Source organism: Cavia porcellus, unplaced genomic scaffold (assembly GCF_034190915.1).
Source record: "Cavia porcellus strain 051 isolate PalLab524CR breed Dunkin Hartley unplaced genomic scaffold, mCavPor4.1 scaffold_26, whole genome shotgun sequence".
NCBI lineage: Eukaryota > Metazoa > Chordata > Mammalia > Rodentia > Caviidae > Cavia > Cavia porcellus.
The window spans coordinates 14,273,552-14,295,520 of record NW_026947509.1 but is presented as its reverse complement, the minus strand read 5'-3'; the positions used below and the strand labels follow the sequence as shown (position 1 = coordinate 14,295,520).

At 33.3% G+C, this 21,969-nt stretch overlaps 1 protein-coding gene across 9 annotated transcripts in view; it reads left to right on the top strand.

Annotated features, from left to right (window-relative positions):
- Window positions 1–21,969, top strand: part of Cep170 (centrosomal protein 170) — a 108,146-nt gene that overhangs the window by 63,566 nt on the left and 22,611 nt on the right. For 7 of the 9 annotated variants that reach the window (XM_063237539.1, XM_063237541.1, XM_063237542.1 and 4 more), the window contains 4 exons: window positions 4,996–5,145; window positions 7,884–8,007; window positions 10,592–12,427; window positions 18,420–18,657. In XM_063237539.1, coding sequence (XP_063093609.1) covers window positions 4,996–5,145; window positions 7,884–8,007; window positions 10,592–12,427; window positions 18,420–18,657 — 2,348 coding nt within the window. The remainder of the gene's footprint in view (window positions 1–4,995; window positions 5,146–7,883; window positions 8,008–10,591; window positions 12,428–18,419; window positions 18,658–21,969) is intronic. The other 2 variants (XM_063237544.1, XM_063237540.1) reach the window with 1 other exon arrangement.

The following is a 21,969-nucleotide window of genomic DNA, read 5'->3' as shown; positions in this document are numbered from 1 at the left end:
TACTGTATATGCCTTTTGTGACTGGGTACTTTCACTAATAATGTTTCCAAATTTCACCCATGTTGTAACTTGTACTAGTACTTTATTCCTTTTTATGGCTGAATAATTGTCATTGTATGGGCAAACCACTTTTTATATAACTTTTTCCAGTGATGGGTTTAGTTTATTTCAACTTTCGGCTATTGTAAATAGTGCTACTCTGAGCATGGATGTACGTTTATTATTGTGTGCACCATGGTAAATTATTTAATTTATCTCTAATTCTTTTCTGAGCTTTTTCTTCTCACCATTGTATGTTTTAAAAGTTGATTAGAAATACGTTTTAAAATCACATTAAATATTCATAATCATTAGTTTATTCCCTTGGATTTTGGGGATTTTTCTTTTTGAAATGAAGTCAAATGTTTATAGAAAGTTGAAGCTTTTAAAAAATTCCTCTTAAATCATCTTGATTCACTTGCTTGACACTAGTGGCTAGAATTCTGCATCATTGTTACATAGTTATGTGTTAGTATTTTTGTAGAGCATAGAACTCTCTAATATTGATTTGAATTGGTGGAGACCTTGCTCTTCTTAACTAGAAAGTTCTTCCTTGTTCTAGAGAAAAGAGTTCTCACCGGAGACTGAACTTTGATTATATTTTTGCTTTGAAATGTCTTAACTTACTTTTTCAGAATAAACCTATAAAAGCTAGGTATTTAATTTATGCTTTCCTTTTCATTTCCATGGAAAAGTTAGTTCTGATTTCTACCTGATCTGGATATTTTAAAATATAATAAATAAGATATTTGATCATCATTTTGCTCTGTATATTGCCATATTCAGATGTACAGTCTTTTCCTCACTATTACCTGTTGGTCTTTACTTACTGTCACAGTAAGTAGGCCTCCAGGATGTTTTATTATTAATATATTTTTGACCTATTTGCAAGTGTTCAGTAGGAAAAATACACACTGTCATGGAAGGTTTGGTATACTACTGTTCCCACTCCCAACCATTCTAATTTTAGAATTGGGAACTATGGAATTTGTACAGTCTCAGGTTTCATAGTAACAATGATGAAAATAAAGTGGTCATGAAAGAAATCAAGGTGAAATTTTTATAGGCCTGGTTTGTAATGCCCAAGCCTGCTTGGTTTGTATATTATCTGGAAAATTTGTAGTTTCCTTAAATTTAAAACCAAAATCTGCAAGTATAGTCTGGTTCTTACAGAAATATAGTTTTAGTTACAGGGTCCACCTGCATGATTTTTCAGGTGACCTTCCCTGTTTTAAATTCTTTTTTAAAATTTGATCTTCAGAGCAAGAACTAACTCATACAGATTTATTTGGAAAGCCCCTGTAAAAGTTAACCCATAGTTAGGAAGTACCTATCATACTTCCCTAAGAATCCAAATTGTTTAGAGTAGCCACTGAAATATAGATGTGAAATCCCAGTGTAAGATATTGTGTATCATATGTACATACCTAGAGATAAAGACTGATTCTTAGAATGGAGAAGGAAGTCCTATTGAGCATTCTTAGCCCCAAAACGAATGAATTGTTTTTAACAGTCAGACCCCAGAGAGCTCTCATAGTATCAGTTCATGAAGAAACATTTATTACTATGTATTCTTCCTTCCTTTTTCTCATATTCTGGAAAAATTGGAAACTATCTGACAGATTGGGAATGCAGGTTCCAGACAAGAGGGAAAAAAATTAGACAGCTATCCAGTCTCATCTCCATCCCCACTATAGGCTAGAGCCTAAAGATGTCAGAACTGGATGAGAGATCCACTGAGGTTTTGATTTAGAGTGGAAGAGAATCGAATTTGAATTAGTTTGGACCACTTAAGAGGAGAAATGAAAAATAAAGCTGTCTGTGTAATTGCTGACTGAAGTGAAGTCTTACATTGGATTCACAAGTGATGGTCATCCTGTAACATCCAGCTGTACTGAGGGAGCGTGGTGCTGGGTGCCCTGAGGACTGTGCCAGCAGCATGAAAAGACGAACTGGAGGGGAAGATGGGGTCCTGTGCTAGACTGTTTTCCTTGCAAACCCTGAGTGTAACACGTGTGGACAAAGTCACCTAGGAAAGAATCTGTAATGATAGGCAAACCTAGCAAACTTGCTCTCTGCTTTGAGGAACTTTCCAGTTCTATCAATTATTAGATCATATATCTGGTTGTATATATTTTAAATGTGTAAAATATGCTCGCTTTAAAGTATGTAGTCAGTATATTTTTTGTTTTCATGTGAAAGTTGTCACGTGAATGTTTGTTTGCCTGGACATAGAAGTGAATGGATGTGTATTTCAAGCTGAAATTTCATTGCTATCATAAATTTTTCAAAATGCTATCAAAATACAGGTGTAAAATCTAAATGTTTCTTTCCTCGTACAATAGTCTCCCTGTTTTACCACTTGTTTAGAAAAAAATAAGTTACTTCTCTAATAGATATGACTAGCTGTCTCCAGTTCTTTTAAAGGAATCTGTAGAAAGTCATCTGAGGATGCGCTTTGCAGTGTCAGCTTCCCTTCCTCAAAACATAAGTTTTCTGTATGTCTTTTGTTAGTCATTTCAAAATAATGTCAGAAGTGATTTGGAGAAGTGTTCTGTACTTTATGTGAAATTTCTGCTGCTTAGATATTTGAGGAAATCAAGGTTTAGGTACAGATGAGAATCTAATAGCAACAAGTAATTACATCACCTAAGATAATTAACACACAAAGAGATGCAAAAGTAAAAGTAACCTTATGTAGTTATTTTTTATGTTCTACTCCAGATCTGAGACAAGTTTACTTTCTTTAAAATTACAAAGACATAACTATCAATAAAATTGGAATTCACAGATTTGAGTGAGGAATAATTTAATTCTTTTGAAAGATATAAACAAATCATTTGAATAGCTATAATTTGCTACCTTTATATATGGGATTAAAGACAGGATATATGTATATTGAATTTTTTTCTATACTTATATGAAAATATTTTTTCTTCTGTTTATATTTGAAGTTAATAATATACAATTTGCTCTTAAAGATAAATCAAATATTGAATATTTCAATAGACTAAATTATAGTCCTTGAAAATATTTATTATTAAGTAATTGGCTACTATGTTCTGTCAGTTTTCCACACTCACACTGTAAGGTATAGTACTGTTCCTACCTTTAATAAACACAGAAGCTTGTTAAAAATTTAATGAAAAAAAATTAATAAGGCCATCTAGTGGTAAAATTTTCAAGTTTTATAAAACTTATAACTCCAGTATCTACTTTACTAAATATCAACTTCAGAATTTATCAAATGCCTCACTTTCTTTTTTTTCCAGTATTGGGGATTGAACTTGGGGCTTTCATACTCAGCCAGACCCGACATCATTTTATTTTTTATTCTGAGCCAGTTTCTCTTTAAATTGCTGAATTTCCCAAGCTGGGCCTCAACCTCCCAGATTGGTAGGATTATAGGCATGTGCCTCCATGCCTGGCTATTTCTATATAACTATTTAATTTTTTTTCTAGAAAAATATTTAAATCTAAGTTTTTTTTATCTTCTTAAAATGAAGACTCACTTTGGTTATGTTCTAAATATTCTTTCTCCAAGTTAGTAATTTAGATGCTCTTCTTTAAAAAGCTGTGCTGAGAGCTAAACCTGGTGCCTTACACAAGCTAGGCAGGTAATTTAGCACTGAGCTACACCTCAGACCTTATTTTTCTTGTAATAAACTACAAAGAATAAGTATTGGGAACCAAGTATAGACGTAATAGTGTAATAGCATGGTAAAATGTATATGGCTACCTTAGCTACTTTTCTTGCTGTTGAGACAAAATATCCAACACCCAGAGTTAGAAGAGGAAAGGTTTATTTGTTTTCACAGTTTGTGGAAGTTCCAGTCCGTAGTCAGCTGACTCCAACGCAGCGCCCCGACAGAGGAGAAGCTTTTTGTCCATGGCAAGGCAGAGCAGGCAGAAGGCAGCAAAGCAGCAGCAGTAAAGAAACAGCAGAATCCTTTTTGTGCTTTATAGTCCATCAAAGCTTAATCCCAGGATCAGGAACCCTAGAGTCAGCCACCTCCAAAAAACTGCCACCGAGTGAGGCTTTGCAGGGACAATCTATAACAATGGCTAAAACTTTTTCTGGTGTATTTGGCAATATTCAAGGCCTTTCATGTGTCTGGAAATGAGAAAAACTCAGGTCTTTCCCATTTAAAAAAAAAAAAAAGCACATGAATATTAGTCTGTTTTTGCAAACGATTAATTGACCCCAGATCCTTCCTTTGTACTGAGCCACGTTCCCCACTCTTTTTATTTATTTTCATCTACTTGGGCTGGGCTTCCACTCCAGTCCTTAGCCTCCTGAATGCTGGGATTATAGACGCGCACCACCACATTTAGCTTTGTTTCTGTGTTTAGAACTTTTAAGAAATGTTGACCATTAATGGTCTCTGTGATTAGGCTCTGGAATCTGATTTTAAACAAAGTTACTTGACTGTTAGTCAGAGTTGGAGAATAATACCATACTCTATACCAAAATATTACAACTGTATCTGTTATTTGGCACCTTAGAAAAGTATATGTATAACATTTGATAGGGAAATAACAGATAAGGAAAACTCATGTGTCCTTAGGTTTTCAACATATTTCTCAAAAATAAAGGAGCAAAGAAATAGACCAAAAATCTCTAGAGGTACTCTTTCCTAAGTCTTTGCACTGTCAGAATATTTAACATTGTTAGATATTTTAATAAATCCCAAATACAATACCCTGAATATTTGTTACTTTTATCAACCAGAATATTTGCTGTGTACTTAAAAAGGATGTTCACATTGACATAAGCCAGAACCACTTGTTTTCTTCTCCAGTTACCTCTCCAATTGAATTGTCATTAAACAAATTTCCCATACTATTGAAATTACATGTGAATTTAGAATATTTTTACTTGGTGTTGAGGTTAATGATAATATTCATATATTAATCTGGTGCTCAGCCTTTCATTTATAAAATACTTTCTTCTAGGTGTTCGGAGTGGATGACAATCAGGATTATAATAGGCCTGTTATCAATGAAAAGCATAAAGATCTGATAAAAGATTGGGCTCTCAGTTCTGCTGCCATAATAATGGAAGAAAGAAAACCACTGAGTACATCTGGATTTCACAATTCAGAGGTATGCCTTGTATCTGTATACTTTTTATATGTATAAAGTGACTTTATCATTTGTAAAGTACGTTACTTTAAGTAATTGCTGCATATCCTCTTGTGAAATACTTCTAAAAATTAGATTTTCAATTTCTGAGGAAAGCCTGGAGCAACTAAAGTTTCTTTGGGTTTTATTATGCTCTTTTAAATTAATACTATTTGTTAGGAAAAAATTTCAGTAAGCAAAAGCTATGTGTTCATTGTTCTAATTAGCACTAAGTGACAAAACAAGGAATATACATTGCTATTTACTTTTTAAGAAGTTATGTGTGTGGAATTGGGAACCGTGTCATGCTACAAAACATGTGAAAGATACTTCCTGATAGATACAGCTTACGTGCTTCGATAAGTGTCACATAGTACAGTCCTGGATGTATTTAGAATAATAGGAGATTAATTAAAGATGGCTTGGTTAGGATAGCTGTGGCTTCAAAATTTTATTACACTTTGATGTGTCAAAAAATGTTAAATGCATACATAAATCAGAAGGAACTAGTACTTGATGGAGCCTTTCAGTATGCTAAAAGGAGGAGACCAAAGTACATAGACATAAAGTTGGCCAAGATTTTGCTTGTTTGTGGAGCAAGAATTTGAACCCTGAACAATTTCAATGTTTTAATCCATTCTCTTACTTCTAGTGCTATATTGCCCTTCACAAAAAGGGCTGGTTTATATACGTGAGTTGTAAACATATGTAAAGTATGAATAAAAGTGTGTATACATTTTCTTTTATTTATGTGAAATATAGACAGAATATTTTATAGAGAAGTAAATAGACTTATTTACTTCTGGTTTATTAATGTTAAAATTATGTCTTCATGATTTGCCATTTCCTGAAAACTTTTTCTATTTTAGTGTTTTTATTCTTCCTTGATTTGGAAAAATTTTATTCTGGTTTTTGTTTTACAAATATTTATTTATTGAAAACAGTCAATAGTTATTTGATGTACTCATATTTTAATTAATTGGGGAATGGTTTTGGTAAATGTGGATTTACATAGACTTCCTCCTCTTTTCTCTGTTTCCTTAATCCATAGCAAATAAAGTTTTATATAATGCCTGTGTATTCCTTCATATGTAGAAATTATCTAACAAGTCATTATAATACTTAATGGAATAGTTCCTTTTGTCTGTGAAATACCTCCCTGAGAAACATGGGCAGGTACCACGAAACTTTAGAAAGTAAGTCAAGGTTCAGCAGGCTTTGGTATCCCTTAGGCTTTGGCATTCTCTTTATTTGGTATTTTAACCTATTTCTGAAGTTATACAGTGTGTAAATAACATAAGGTCTTCATCAGTATTTTGCTGTTCATCTTTAATATGATAAAGCTGACACTTCTGATGAAAGATTTATTTTTAACAGCTTATTTATTTATTTATATTTTGCTCTTTTGAGACAGGGTCTCACTATGCAGTTCAGGCTGGCATCGAACTCACATCAGTTCTCCTAACTTAGCCTCTCAAGTGCTTTGATTATAGGCATGTGCCACCATACCTGGCATTTTGTTTTTGTTTTGGAAGTCTTTTTGGTACCAGGAATTGAACTCAGGACCTTGTGTTTGTCAGGCAGATGCTTGTACCACCTAGCTATATCCTCGGCCCCAGGCCCAGCACTTTTTAACAGTTTAAAATTAAACTTCTTGTGATAGCTCTCCATTCTCTTAATTGTTATTCCATTTCAATGTGAAGCCCTGACTTAGATTTTTAACGAGAGGTACCATTTTTAATTTTATATATATAATATATAATATATATATTATATATATAAAATATATACAATATTAGTATATATTATATATGTAAATATATACTAATATATATATTATATATATAAAGTATATATACTAATATATGTATACTTTTTTTTCTGTAGCTCTTGGTCTTCTAAATTGAATGCCTAGATTGCCCTTAAGAATTACTAATGTATGCCCATAAGTCCATGGAGCCATAAAAGGATTCTGTTTCATTCTTAAAAAGAAGGATTTGTAAAACACTTTTCTTAAGGACATGTCTAAACACAAGCAGGTCTACAATCAGACTGATACAGAAAAATTCATCAAGATTGAGTGATTATTAGCTTCTTTTGCAAATTTTGAACTATTATAGAGGGGGTTTTTTGTTGTTATTTGGGGTTTTTTTGGTACTGGGGATCGAACTCATGACCTCACACTTGCCAGGCAGGCGCTTACTCTGCTGAGCTAAATCACCAGCCTATAAAGGGAAATTTATGACCTTGGGGTTTTGAAATCCCTAAAAATGTGGTCCAGCAGATTTAGTAATGAGACCTTGGAATGAATCTGACTACCTGGAGACATTTGGAGGGCTAACAAATAACTCGGGTGTTGGCCTTCAGACTCCTTGTTCCTTAAAATGGAGTAGAATGCACTCCATTGGTCTAGCCGCAAAGCTGTGATACACATGTGCTGATCTAGCAACCAAGTAAGTTTTAAGCTCAAAGAATTTTTCTTGGTACTGTTGTTTGTATTTAAGAAGTATAGAGAATTATACTATATCCAAAATAGTGATAAAATATTGTAGTTAAAAGGGATAGTCTGTTGTATATGTGAGAAAGTTTAATAAGTAGTACATAAGAAGGTTTAACAGTGGCTTTGTATGACATATTTATATAACTGAAATAAATTCTCTTCTGTGGGAATGAAATTTGACTGGATGACATAATTGAATTCTCCTGTTTTTCTTCTTTAGGAAGGCACCTCTGCATCTGGAAGTAAACGTTGGGTTTCACAGTGGGCTAGTTTGGCTGCTAATCATACAAGGCACGATCAGGAAGAAAGAGTGGAATTGTCTGCACCTGTTCCTTTAGAAAATGGTATTTTCCTCTTTCTTTACCTTTTCTTTAGCTCTTTTTTGTGAATTCATAAATCAGTTTTTAAAATAATCTAGATCTGTATAGTATGAAGTAAATTACACATAAATAAGCAATTCACATGTTTTCATGTTTGTAATACATACATGATGTTTTACACGTAAAAATCTAAATTTTTTAGGTATTTTATATTGTAAAAGATTTTGAAGAGTGGGAAATTTCCAAATATTAGATTTTTTAGATTTTTATTTTGTGGCACTAAGAATCAAACCTTCATACCTATGCTAGGCAAGCACTGTACACTGAACTATACTGTCAGCCCCAAAAGTCTTTTTTCTTTAAAAGGTTGTGTGCGTAATAAGTTGAAATGTCCTAGAGTAATGAACACCTGCTAGGATTCAGTAGTTTAATCTGAGGTTTTTTGTTTTTTCAGTTACAAATTTCTGCTATTCAAGGGTAGTAACTCTGTGCTTTTACCTTTAAATTAAAACTTGTTCTACTCTTTTTGGTATTTGAATATCTTAGTATAATATAATAATTTTATTTTGGTTGATAATATACATCTCCTAAAGTATAATGACAACCTAAGATAATTTATATATGAAATACATGTATCATTTTACCTATATCATATATAAATTATGAATTTGAAATGCTGATTTAATTTTTCTACATACTGCATTTTTAAATCATGTCTGTTAGTACCCAACAAACCATTGTAAATTATTAATTTATAATTAAATTTTTTAAAAATCCAAGGTAAAGACTCATTTATGGTTTCACCTTCAAAAAAAGAAAAAGCTTTAAAAAGATGACCTACAAAGAAAATTTATATGTGGTTTTTTGTCTATACTTAAATTTTTTTCTTGTTGGAAATGAAATTTGTTTTGTCTCTTTCTTGTGGCACCTCAAACTCTGTTTTAAAAATTTTGTAATTAGCAAGTATTTGAGAAAACTACTCAATAGTGTAGAGAAGCTATATCATTTTTCATAAAAGTAGTGGTAATTGATATTACCAATAATCTTTGGGGTAATAGAGTATTTGCAGGGTGCTCTATATAAACTGGTCACTGTTTAGGAAATATCAGAGACAAGATAAATTTACAAAGGATCCATAGGGAAATTATTAAGAGTTACCTGTGAAAAACAAAATTCAACACTTGTTATAAAAATAATACACTACTTAGCTTTCACGTTCTTATTTCTGTTTCGTCAGATTGTAAATGAATTTATAAGTAGATAAATCCATTTAGGAATTACTTAAAATGTTCTTGTTAAATATAGTTATAGCAATATACTAAAAGTACAAAAAAATAAAATAGCCATTGCATTTTAAATACTTTGGTTATCACTAAAGACATAGGGCGTATATACATTCAAGAATAAACAAATAAGATACATGATTAAAATTAAATAAGTGTTTTTTTATATTGTAACCATTCTGTTGTTGTGAAGTTTAAATAGTAAACTGTTAGGATTATAAAGGAGAAAAAAAGACCAATGGAAACTATAGCTAGTATTTTTTGTATTTATTCCTAAAACATTAGGATGCCTTATATATTAATTTATATGTCCCTGAAAAAGATTCATTTTTCTCAAATACATTCCATTTTTTAAAAATTAGAAACATTCTCCTCAAGTAGTCTAGAATTCTCTCATGCTGAAGCATAAAACTACAATTTTTTCTGTAGATTCTACTTGGAAAAAAGCAAGTGGTTGTGGATTTCTGTAAGAGGTCTTACTATGTGAGAAGACAATTCAAAAATCGCTTAGTTTGTAAAATTATGACATACCCTGTTTCTATATTTTTACTTAGTTTTTTTTTACATACTTTTAATCAGCTTTGAATTTTTAAAAACTTGTTAAAAGTTCTGCATTTTCCATTTCACTTAGACAATCCAAATATATTAAGTAGACAAAAATACTAATAAAAACTAGGTCTATTATTTTTCTCTACTATGTAATTGAAATTATAGCAGACACAGTATTTACTAAGCAATGTTTGTATAATTCTGTAATATAAATAGATTGTGTTTTTTGAACAAACCTTAAGGACAGAAAGTTACAAAAGTAAGAACGAACATAGTGAACTTGACTGCTAAAAAACTAAAGAAAGGAACAACCAAATGTAGATTTAAGTCAAATTATCTTTGTTGTCAAGGTGCCTGTAGTAAATAACAATGTGTTGTATACTTGGAAATTGCTAAAACAGTAGATATTAAACATTCTTACCACCCACGCAAAAAGGATATTTAATATGAGGTAATTGATATGTTAATTATCTGGACTTTGTCATTCCACTATAGACACAGATACTAAAGATTGTTATGTTTTATACCATAAATATGTGTAGTTCTCTCTTTAAAAATAAATACACAAGTGACTCTAATTTTCATCTCATACATTAGCTTTCCTGAATCCTCTGTAAATAGATTATTAATTTGTGCAATTTGGAATTATAGTTGCTTTTTAAACCAGTTAGTCAAAACGATGGTTCATTTATTTTATATTTCAGTCATTTTTGACTTATACTTGATAATACAATAAAGCCTGATACTTTGTTGCCCTAATTAATTTTTTTTAATAGAGACAGGTATTGGTGAATCTGGCATTTCACTGAGAAGTACTGGCTCTGCAACTTCCTTGGCTAGTCAGGGAGAGAGAAGGAGACGAACTCTCCCTCAGCTTCCTAGTGAAGAAAGGTCTCTTGAGAGCTCCAGAGTGAAGGTTTTAACTCAGAGGTCAGAGATTGGAGAAAAACAGGACACAGAACTGCAGGAGAAGGAAACACCTGCGCAGGTTTACCAGAGAGACAAACAAGATGCTGATAGGGCCCTGAATAAGATGGCCAGAGCAGTAAATGGTGAGACTCTTAAAACCAGTGGAGATAATAAAACCCTACTTCACTTAGGCAGCTCCTCTCCTGGGAAGGAGAAGAATGAAACTGATAAGGAAGCTTCTTTGGTAAAGCAGACCTTGGCTAAAATCCAGCAACAACAAGAACAAAAGGAGCAGGCTCAGTGGACACCAATTAAATTGTCTTCAAAGAATGTTTCAGGTCAGACAGAGAAATGTAAGGAGGATTCTTCTAAACAAGAGTCGCAGCTTCCAGAAAAAACTCCAGGGCATTCTACTAGCAAAGGAGAAAGACTGATGCAAAGTGAGAGCAAGAGAAGGAAGGCTGAAGAAATGGTGAAAAGTCAGAGTACGAAAGGAGGAGGAGATAAGAAGGAGTCCTCTAAGTCCTTAGTGCGGCAGGGGAGCTTTACTATAGAAAAACCCACCCCAAACATACCCATAGAACTCATTCCCCATATAAATAAACAGACTTCATCTACTTCTCCTTCTGTAGCGTTAATACCTGCAAGTAGACTACGAGAAAGAAGTGACTCTTTGGAAACTGATTCTAGTATGGACACAACACTTATTCTAAAAGACACGGAAGCAGTAATGGCTTTTCTTGAAGCTAAACTGCGAGAAGATAAAACTGATGAAGGCCCAGACACTCCCAGTTATAACAGAGATAATTCTATTTCACCAGAATCCGATGTGGATACAGCCAGTACAATCAGTTTGGTTACTGGAGAGACCGAAAGAAAGTCAACTCAAAAGCGAAAGAGTTTCACTAGCCTGTATAAAGATAGATGTTCCACAGGTTCTCCTTCTAAAGATGTTACAAGGTCATCATCTTCAGGTGCTAGGGAGAAAGTTGAAAAGAAAACAAAAAGTCGTTCCACAGATGTAGGCTCAAGAGCAGATGGTCGTAAATTTGTCCAATCCAGTGGAAGAATGAGGCAGCCTTCAGTAGATTTAACAGATGATGACCAAACCTCCAGTGTACCTCATTCTGCTATCTCAGATATTATGTCATCTGATCAGGAAACTTACTCTTGTAAACCTCATGGAAGGACTCCACTTACCTCAACAGATGAGCATGTGCATTCCAAACTGGAAGGAGGTAAAGGAACAAAATCTAAGACTTCTCTTGCGGCATCTGGTTCATGCAGTAAATCAACCACTCTTCCAAGGCCACGACCTACCAGGACTTCCCTCTTACGCAGAGCGCGACTTGGTGAAGCTTCAGACAGTGAACTTGCAGATGCTGACAAAGCATCTGTTGCCTCCGAAGTATCCACAACAAGTTCAACATCCAAACCACCCACAGGGAGGCGGAATATATCTAGGATTGACTTACTGGCTCAGCCACGTAGAACGAGGCTTGGCTCATTATCCGCTCGTAGTGACTCGGAAGCCACAATATCTAGAAGTAGTGCCTCTTCACGTACAGCAGAAGCCATCATTAGAAGTGGAGCCAGATTAGTACCATCAGATAAGTTTTCTCCTAGAATTAGAGCTAACAGTATCTCTCGACTGTCAGACTCCAAGGTCAAAAGTATGTCCTCAGCTCACGGCTCTCCTTCAGGTAAATTGGGTCCAAATTTTTAATAACAGCATGTTCTCTTTTGGGGCTCCTTTTCTAAAAATTAAATTTGTAGTGGTCTTCCCAAAATACATAAAAGAAAGATTATGATTTAGAGGGGGTTTTTTTCCCCTCTAAAATAATTTTATTTAACTTAGCATATAGAAAATTCAGAAGTTAAAACACTTCCAGTTAAGTTCTGGGGCAAAATAGAATTTCAAAATTAGATACATATTGAATTAATTGATGGACATAGCCAAATTTTTGTGTCAAAGGTATATTAGGGGTGGCTGTGGTTGCTAATACCTATAATCCCAGCACTCTCGGAGGCAGGAGAATGGCAAGTTCAAGTACATTTTAGCCAGTTTAGCAACACTCTGTCTCAAAATGAGAAATTTTAAAGAGACTAGGCATGGTGCCACAGGCCTGAAAGCCTAGCACTCAGAGGATCACTGTGAGTTGAAGGCCAGCTTGAACCCTGTCTCAAAAGAGCTGGGGGTACAGCTCAGTGAGAAGGCCTTCGGTGTAGTCCCCACTACCAGAAACAAAACAAAAGTACATTAGAGTTATCTGGATGAAGTAAGAATGAAGATTGTACTCCCAACAGCATCTGAACGTGAATGAAAGCAGTATACCCTGAATTAGTCCTTTCAGAGTTAAATGAAATAATTGGTATTTTATTCTTCAGTTAAAGTGTCATTTATTTTACTTACACATTTTAAAAGTTTTTTTTTTATAGATGGAACGGATGAAAACTAACTCTTAATTTATTTCAGTGGAAGAAGATGGATTCATTGAGGCAGTCTTGCATATGTGGGTCAAACTGGGCTATTTAACTAATTGTGAATTTTATCTCAGAAAATACTGTTACAATGTTTAACTGTAATAATTCAATGTAATAACTACAAAAACCACTCCCTACCAAAATTTAACTGCTTTAGGCACACTTGTCAGTTTTTATGCTACACAGTCAAAGCTGAAGTCATTGAGAATACATATGTGATTCTCAGAATAACAGTGAATTTTGGAGTATATTGTATAAGCACAGTGTTATTGCCTCATAAACAGCCTCACTGTGGGCGTGGCTGCAGAGGCCAGTGAGGGAGACCAGGTGTTGTAAGACTTGAAGATTTATGATTGCTGTCAGTCAACAAACATCTAAGTGAACCTCAAGTCTTGCGAGTGAAGAGAAGCTGGCCCACAATCTTTCGATTTTTGTTTGTTACATCTGCCACAGTACATCCTACACGACCCCAAACTGATGGTATTTTGTATATGTTGTTGATGTCACCCTTACTCATCTCTGTTTTCTCCTCTTTTCTGTTGCTTTCCTCCACTCCATTTACCTTTCCATCTCTGCGGGTTCAGTGTTTGGCGGTGTAGTAGGAGTGGATATAGGTTAAAGTTAGAGCACATACAGTCATCATTCCAAAAAGACTGGGTGGCATTTTTCTTACTACTCTGGTCCTTGTTTCCACACTTCAAACTTTGGAAGTGGTTTATGAAATTATTGTCAAGTATTTTACTACCATCCGTTGGTTTATGTGTGCCCAGCATTGTTACTGTGTTTTCTTATGGGTCCTCTTTTAAATTCACATTTCCTTTGTGCTGCGTTCAATGATGTGTTCCCTGATAAAAGTTTCTTCCATCACACTGATTGCTTTACTTACCTGTTCTCTACCTAAGTAAAGTAAAATATTTAAGAAATCTTCTATCCTAATTTAAGCTCCATAGAATTGTATGTTTCTGAGTAGTTCGGCATGATTTTTCTGTGCTGATTGACTAGCTCTTAGCCTCGTGAATTTGTACTTTTGTTTCTTCTTGTTTGTAATAGGGGTTTATTTGAGATGCAGCCCAGGGAGGATTATCAAATCTAATAAGTAGCTGTGAGATGTTTATCTGTATAGACCATGAAATTTGTTTTCTGTTGTTAATCAGTTTTCTGTCTAAGGAGAACCTTGGCTTCCTTAAATAGATTTCCTAATGAAAATTGAGATACATGTTTTTGCACTTCATATTGACTTAGCAATATAATAAATAATTACAATTATGAATTTTAAGATCTAAAAGAATTATTGTGCAGACAGAAACATGGAGATAAAACAGTCTGCCTTGCACATACAGCCCTGAAAGGGAAGGATTGAAAATCTAAGGCTTTTGATTCCTATTCTGTTGCGTTTCTGCCACATTTATTCTAGCTCTAGGAATAGGATCGTATTCTATTTTCCAGAAGACAACTAGAATCTAATGAATTATCAGTATGTACAAGGTCAGTATTACCATATGACAGTTTTGGTGGTGTTTTCTAAAATCTTTCTAATTCTGGTATTTCACACTGTTTATATTTTCCATTCCATTTTGTGGACCTAAAGCCATATGGTGATCCAAAGTTGTATATTTGGATTCCCTCAAGATGTCCATTTTATAGCATTATACCTTATAATAGAAGAACAGTAACGACCCTCTTTCAATCCGCCTGAGGGTTCTAAAATAGTTGCTTAAGAATAAGTGGTATAAAAAACAAAAAGCATAAAAAAACAACAAATCTCCCAAACATACCTGTTTGATTTTGATAGTTGAGGTATCTTTGATAACATTTCTATTTAAGGTAACTTAACCTTAAATAGGAAAAGAAAATAAAAGTGTTTGCTCTTGCAATATGATTTAAAAGAATGTGAAATCATACTGGTCAGTGTTACTGTGCTCATTATAAACTTTAAAGATCTTGGAATTAACTGAACCTAGCACATGTGATTATTAGAGATAATTCCATATTAGGCTGTATCTTACATTTTATAAGTAAATGTGTATGATCCAATTTGAAGATTGGAAATACTGGGGTAAAATTTATTTTCTCTGATATAATTTGACTGTGGGAATTTAGTTGCTCCCTCACCAAATTCTTTCAGTGATTATTCGTACTGACTTATAGTTGAAATATCCATATTTATTTTGATATGTTTAAAATCTAAGGACCCTGAATTATCAAAATAAAGCAGTAGATTTTAATTTATGTGCCACTTTAAAAAGTACAGGCATTATGTTAATGTGTTTAGAATTTTTTTAGAGTGTTTGCTTTTCCTTTTTAATCTTCATAATTTATAAAAGTAGAAATGAAATGTCATATATGCAAGGCTTAATTTAATTCTTTATCCAGGTTAAAAGCCAAAACAAAGCATTGTCAGAAATTTTTTATCTAAATAATTTTATTGCTATATGTTCATGTGAGCTCAATATACAAGCAAAGCATGCTAGTTGTCTAATTTCCCAATGGAGTAATATAGTATTTCCCAATATAGTGTGAACCTGCAGTGCTTAATCTGTAGTCATAATGTGTTTTAGGGTCAGTAAAATTTTAGTTTACAAGTCAGAACACTGACAGGTAAAGGCTATGAGTATTTTTTTCTTTTTAACTCTGTAAACATTATGGATGATAGTATGTTTTATAGTGAATAGAGTAGTTTATTCCACAAGAAGGAGTGTTGTACCTTTTGTAACTAAAATAAATTTTATAATTAATATTGTAACTGAGTTTCAGATGAGCTACAAATTAAGACCATCGTGAGGCTTTCCCTCATTTTAATGTATGTGTTATTAAGCACTTCAACTAACACTCTCTTAGAGATTGACATTTTAAACACCTCCAGTACAGATTTTCAGTTTTAGTGATGTCACTAAATGCCTTGGTAATATCGATCTATCAGACAAACCTAATCATATAAAATGAAATTGATTTCTATAAATTGTTATAAGGAGAATAAATTTCAAAAGAAAGAAAATTATTTGTGAAGATCAGTAGAAATCAGCAAAATGCATTCCATGTGAAGTTAAAGATGTCTTTTTTTAAAAAAAAGAAAATAGCTGCATTCAGAATGGGGGAACAAAAGCTTTTCTGTCCGTTATAGAACACTTAGCATAGTAAAGAATGGGTTTTGAACTCTGGTAGTCAGTAGACTAAATTTGTTTTTTCATGTAAGCAAGGCAAGATATCTCTGGACCTATTTTTTAATTGTATTTCATTTTCCTGCCTGTTCATACTGATTTTACCCTCAGTTTTAAAGAACAAACTTAAAGATGTTATATTCCAGTTTTTAAAATATACTACATTCTTTTGGTTGCTTTCTAAGGGTTATTATGAGAGGCTTTAGTATTCTTCTACATAACAACTTACAAAGTTAAGTGGAAATTTTGTGAAAAGGTTTTTCTTTTACTATCATTTCTCAAAATATAATTATTTTATAATCCAGTGATTCAGACTGTCAAACTTTAATTGTAATGTGGCGACGTACTATTTATCATGCATTAGTACTCACTGTCCTGTGCTGCTTTCCTGTACTGTGTTCTGCCACTCGGGAAATGTATCAGCCGTTAATGCCATTCTTGCAAAATTATCTCTACATCACCTTAGTTTCGCATTACTGGCTTATGTTTTTATTTTCTACAGCTTAATTACAGTTCTCTGTTACTGGTTTTATTTTCTATGCATTTTTCAGTTACAACTATGATGACCAGAGGTTCCCCATAAAACAGGAAATCAGAGCTGGAAGATGAACTTTTTCTGATTTATGAATTATATTATAAAATATCAAAATTAACTTTTCTAAACATTTTTTCTTCTATTTCAAACTTTTTATAAAACTTTTCAAATCGTAGAGTAAATTCAGTTTATGAGAATTTTCTTATATCTAGAAATGAGTCGGCCTTATGCAAAAATATAATTTTCGAGGGAAAAAATAAGAAGGGTATAAAACGTAGTGGGGAAGGATGAAGAAGCTCCGAACTTCATCCATCTATGCCAGTTGAGGCAGTTAGAGAAAGCGAGCACCTAAGAGAAGAGGAAAGAATGAAAACTCGGACTCTTCTAACTCTTCTAGTGTTATAATTAGAACCCATAGCAAATGCCAAGGTTTCATTACCATAAGTAGCAAAAACACCTGCTTTTTACTAGGTTTAAGGAAAAAAATATTTTCTATGAATTAATTAATTCAAAAATACTAAATTTTTTATAGGCAAAGATTAGTGAATTTAACAGATTTAGCTTCTGCCTCCTGTAGTTTATCATTATCTGTCCTTCTATTTATGCTTCACAAATTATTTGTATGTTTTGATTCTCATATTAACAGCAGCAGTGAAATGTCTGCATTAATTTGTCTTCTGATTTTTCAGATGTGTTGGCACTACCATTTTTAAGTGTTTTTACTAACCTTTAAGAAAGTGATCGTCACTTTCTTTAATGCGACCAATCACAGTATTTTCTGTGCCTTAAATGTTAATGGTTGTGAGAATAGCTTGTAATTTTGCTCTTTGTAAATTTTATGCCATTGTCTATTTTCACCGTATGCTTTCAGTGTCAAAGCAGCAGTGTTGTACTGAGGATGCTTTGTTGTGTTTTTTACCATGTAAAAAGATTTTTTCCAACCATAGCATAACAGGATGTTGAATGACAGAGGTAATGTTTTTTTTTCTGCCATAAGGGCATAATTTCCACTGCAGGAATTATGCACATTTGTATGTTGGGAAAAGAGGGTTTTTACCATCTCCATGTTGAAAGTCCATGTGGCATGAGGAAATCTTTTCCCTGTTTTTCTTTTTTTGTTGTTGTTGGTGTTGTGGCTGTCGTTCTTTAAAAAAATTCCATACCTTCACTCAAAATAAGAAATACTTGCAATTTAAAAATGCCCAAGTTAAACATTTATGAATAGAGCTTGCATAGTTGTTTATCATTAGTGAAATTTTTCATCTCAATGTTTATTCACTACACTATGGAAAACACAGTCTTTCAATTATTTCTAATTATTCATTGTTTTTAATCACCAAAGTGTAATGTTTCTTTATTTAGGAATAGTAGACTGATAGTTTATGTGAGGTATGTGTGTCACTTACTGAAAATTGTGCTGTGTGTGCACTCTCATGGTGTTTTGAAATCATGATTTTTATTTTATCTCCTTTAAATGATAACATAATAATTCTTTTTTTAATAATTAAACTAATTTAGTAAATTCAAGATGGAGGCGCTTTCCTACTGATTATGCTTCCACCTCAGAAGATGAATTTGGATCAAACCGTAATTCCCCTAAACATACCCGTCTGCGTACTTCTCCAGCCCTGAAAACTACTCGCTTGCAGAGCTCTGGGTCAGCAATGCCTACTAGTTCCTCCTCATTCAAGCACCGGATCAAAGAGCAGGAAGACTACATCCGAGACTGGACTGCTCATCGCGAAGAGATAGCCAGGTTGGTTGTGAGAGGGATCTTTAAAAGTTGAAAATTTTCAACATTCAACTTGGTACCAAAGTTTAACTAGTTATGTTTGTTGTGTACTAATGGTCTAAGAAATTAATCCACTGGTGATGAACTCAGTTTTGTCAGCTGAGTTATTCTCCACAGCTTTTACTTTTTATTTTAAAATTTTTTATTTAATGCTGGTGCTACCAAATTCCGTAGAATCTGTTGAAGAATTATTTTGGTCCTCCTACCCATTTAAAATGTCTAGTAAAGTTGCTGATGATAAAGTGTAACTTTTGAAAGATATTGTCAGCTCTGCAGAATTAAGAATCATGAAGGCAGGATTACTTTCCTTTTAACTTCCTACCTACTGGTTAGAATTGTGTTGGTAATGTCCTCTGGGGCAAATTAGAGTAGATGACTTTTCTCCTATACTTGTGAGTTCAGTAAGTACAGTTTGTTCAACCCCTTAATAAATCAAAATGTGATTACTTTGAATATAATATGTATTCACTATTACTTTTAGATTAGGTAGAAAGTAAAATTCATGCTGCAAATGTGATTTTTAATAACTGATTATGGTTGGGTACTGAAGAGAAATTATAATTAACTGGTTAAAAGGTAAGTTTTTGTTTGAAGTTTATAAGATATTAAATTTTATTATAGTATTAGATATATTACCTAATATTATAGTATTAGATATATACATTTTTAATATATAGGTGAGCTGAATTTATTTTTGCGTCTAAGATGTTAATCTTCAAGCTTTATACTTCATAGTTCACAGATGTTTTAAAAACAGCAACAAATATTTACTGTACTTTCATAGTGTTTTATCTGTTTTCTGCCTTGTTGACTTCTGTGAATTGTGATTTTTCTTTTGTGGTTCATTAGTTTAATATTTAGGTTTTATTTCCGTTTTTACATGACTTCACTCGTAGTTGTTTTCATTTTCAAAGAATATGACCTTGTGATCTCAATGTACTGCTTAAAACATTTTTGTTTTATTATGCAAATAACTTATGAGAGTTATTTGAGTATTGGAGTATGTTAGACAAGTTCTAGTTAAATTTAATAATATATAAATATGATTTTCTGTTTGTTTTGAGATCCGTGAATCATTGTGGCTTCACAGAATGCTCGCAGTGAGAGAATCTTGTTTTCTGTTCTTCTGAGCACACAGACAAGAGCAGATTTTGCGTGTCTCACCATTTTCTCTTTCTAGTAAGGAAAATACCCACTGGCACGAGGTCAAATGAGTGGTGCCTACAGGAACTAGAGCGGGTTCGTCTGTCCACTCTCAGGAGCCTCCCTTCAAGCTCTCGCACCTAAACTAGACAAACCTTTTTCTAAATTAAAGCCTCTTCCTTCTCCCAAATAGAAAAGAGTTATAATACAAAGAAAAGAAGGAATAGTGGCTGTGCATTAATTTTCATTGGTTTACATTTCGTTATGCATGCGATGTTACCTTGTCTTTATGCTTAATCATGTGTAATAGGGTTCTGGGCCCAGCCTTGTCAGTCTTTTGATGATTTTCATCTTTCTTTCCCCTCAATGTTGTCAGTAGTGCAGTGCTAATGAAACACACGTTTGGAATTTTAATTTTTCAATTGCATATCTCAGAGCCAGAGAACTTTTTTTAATTGAAGATAAAAAGGAAGGAAAGATATAAAGCATGGAAATAGATTGCTGGGCTGCAGGTGTAACTCAGGAAGGCCTGGGTTTAATCTGCAGCACTGCAAAAACAGAAAGTTAATATACGCCTGTAAGACTAGCACTTTGGGAGGCTGAGGCCGGAAGACCACAAGTTCATATCACATCTGAGCAACTTAGTGAGGCCGTGTTTCAGAATTAAGTAGGACTGAGGATGTAGCTCAGTGCAAAGGCTCTGGTGGGTTCAATCCCCAGTATTACCCCCCACACATACACACAAATTTAGTGTTAATATAGTGTGATGTTCTGTTAGCATAATGTGAGACATTGTTTTCAGAAGACTCAGTAACAAACTAAATAAAATGTGAAAAATAATTTTGTTCCTTTAAATGGATTACTGCTATCATTTAAAGAAAACCTGCATACTGAAAGCATCATTTATTGAAAAGAGATACCACCTTTACTGGTCAACAAATAATTTAAACCTAAAAATTACACTGGAAGATTATGTAATTCACAGTTGAATCACAAGGCATTTGAAGATTCTTCAGTGTTTCATATTCATTATTACACATGCCATCATATCATTCAACTATATTTTCTAGGAGTTAGCAGTGTTTTGAAAGTTAACCAGTTTGGGGGCTGGGGATTTAGTTCAGCGGCATAAGCACCTGCCTTGCAAGCAGGCAGTCGTGAGTTCGATCCCTGGTACCAATTTAAAAAAAAAAAAAAAATTAACCAGTTTATTGTAGATTTTATCCCAGAGCGTTAAAGATAGAGTCAATGTAATGTTGCAGCTTCATGTTTACTGAGTTTCATTTGCAAAAGTGATGTCCTGATTAGTGCATAACTCTGCAGAATTGTTTTGGATCAAATATACATAAGTTTCTTACAAATCTTTTATATCCATAGACTCCATCACTTAGCAAAGAGCTTTTAAGCATTCTCATAGACATAATGTAGTATTTATTTTGAGGAGACTGAGAAAATGAAATTAAGTATATATGGGTACAACTTTTAAGTGAAAAATAACCTTTAATTGATTTAAATAAGAAGGAAGCTTTTGAGATGGCTTATGTTAAAAAATCATAGACTTTATGCCTTAGAATATATCCTTCATCTTTTTTTTTAACAAATAATGTATACTTTTGTGAAAATTTTGAAATTGGACCAGAGATTGTGACACTCAAGAATATATAAAAACAAGCACCATTGTTACAGATCTTAACAACAATTTTGTTCCTTTTGTACTATAGTTTCATTAAAGTTTTGTAAGGAAAATGGAGTTTGTGACGTATGTGTTACATTTTAAAATTTCCATGCTTAAATTTTTACTGAGGCTATAAAGGAAGCAGGTGGATTATAAAGCCCAAATGTTTGTGTTATTTTAGATTTTCTTTAGATTTGAAAGGAATGGAGAGTGAAAATGGAAGCAGAGGTTGTAAGCCTAGAAGTTTAAAGACAGGGCCCAGATACAATAGTTGTAAAGAAACACATGGCTATAAGATGCTCCAGTAAGTACAATCTGAAAACATTTTAAAAATTAGTGTGAGAGCTTGGGTTCAGCAACCGTGTGAATACTAAACACACTAGATTGATGTATTTAGAAGATGTCTATAATTTTTTCCTGATAATTTTAATCACCTTTAAACTTTCTTTTAATAGTAG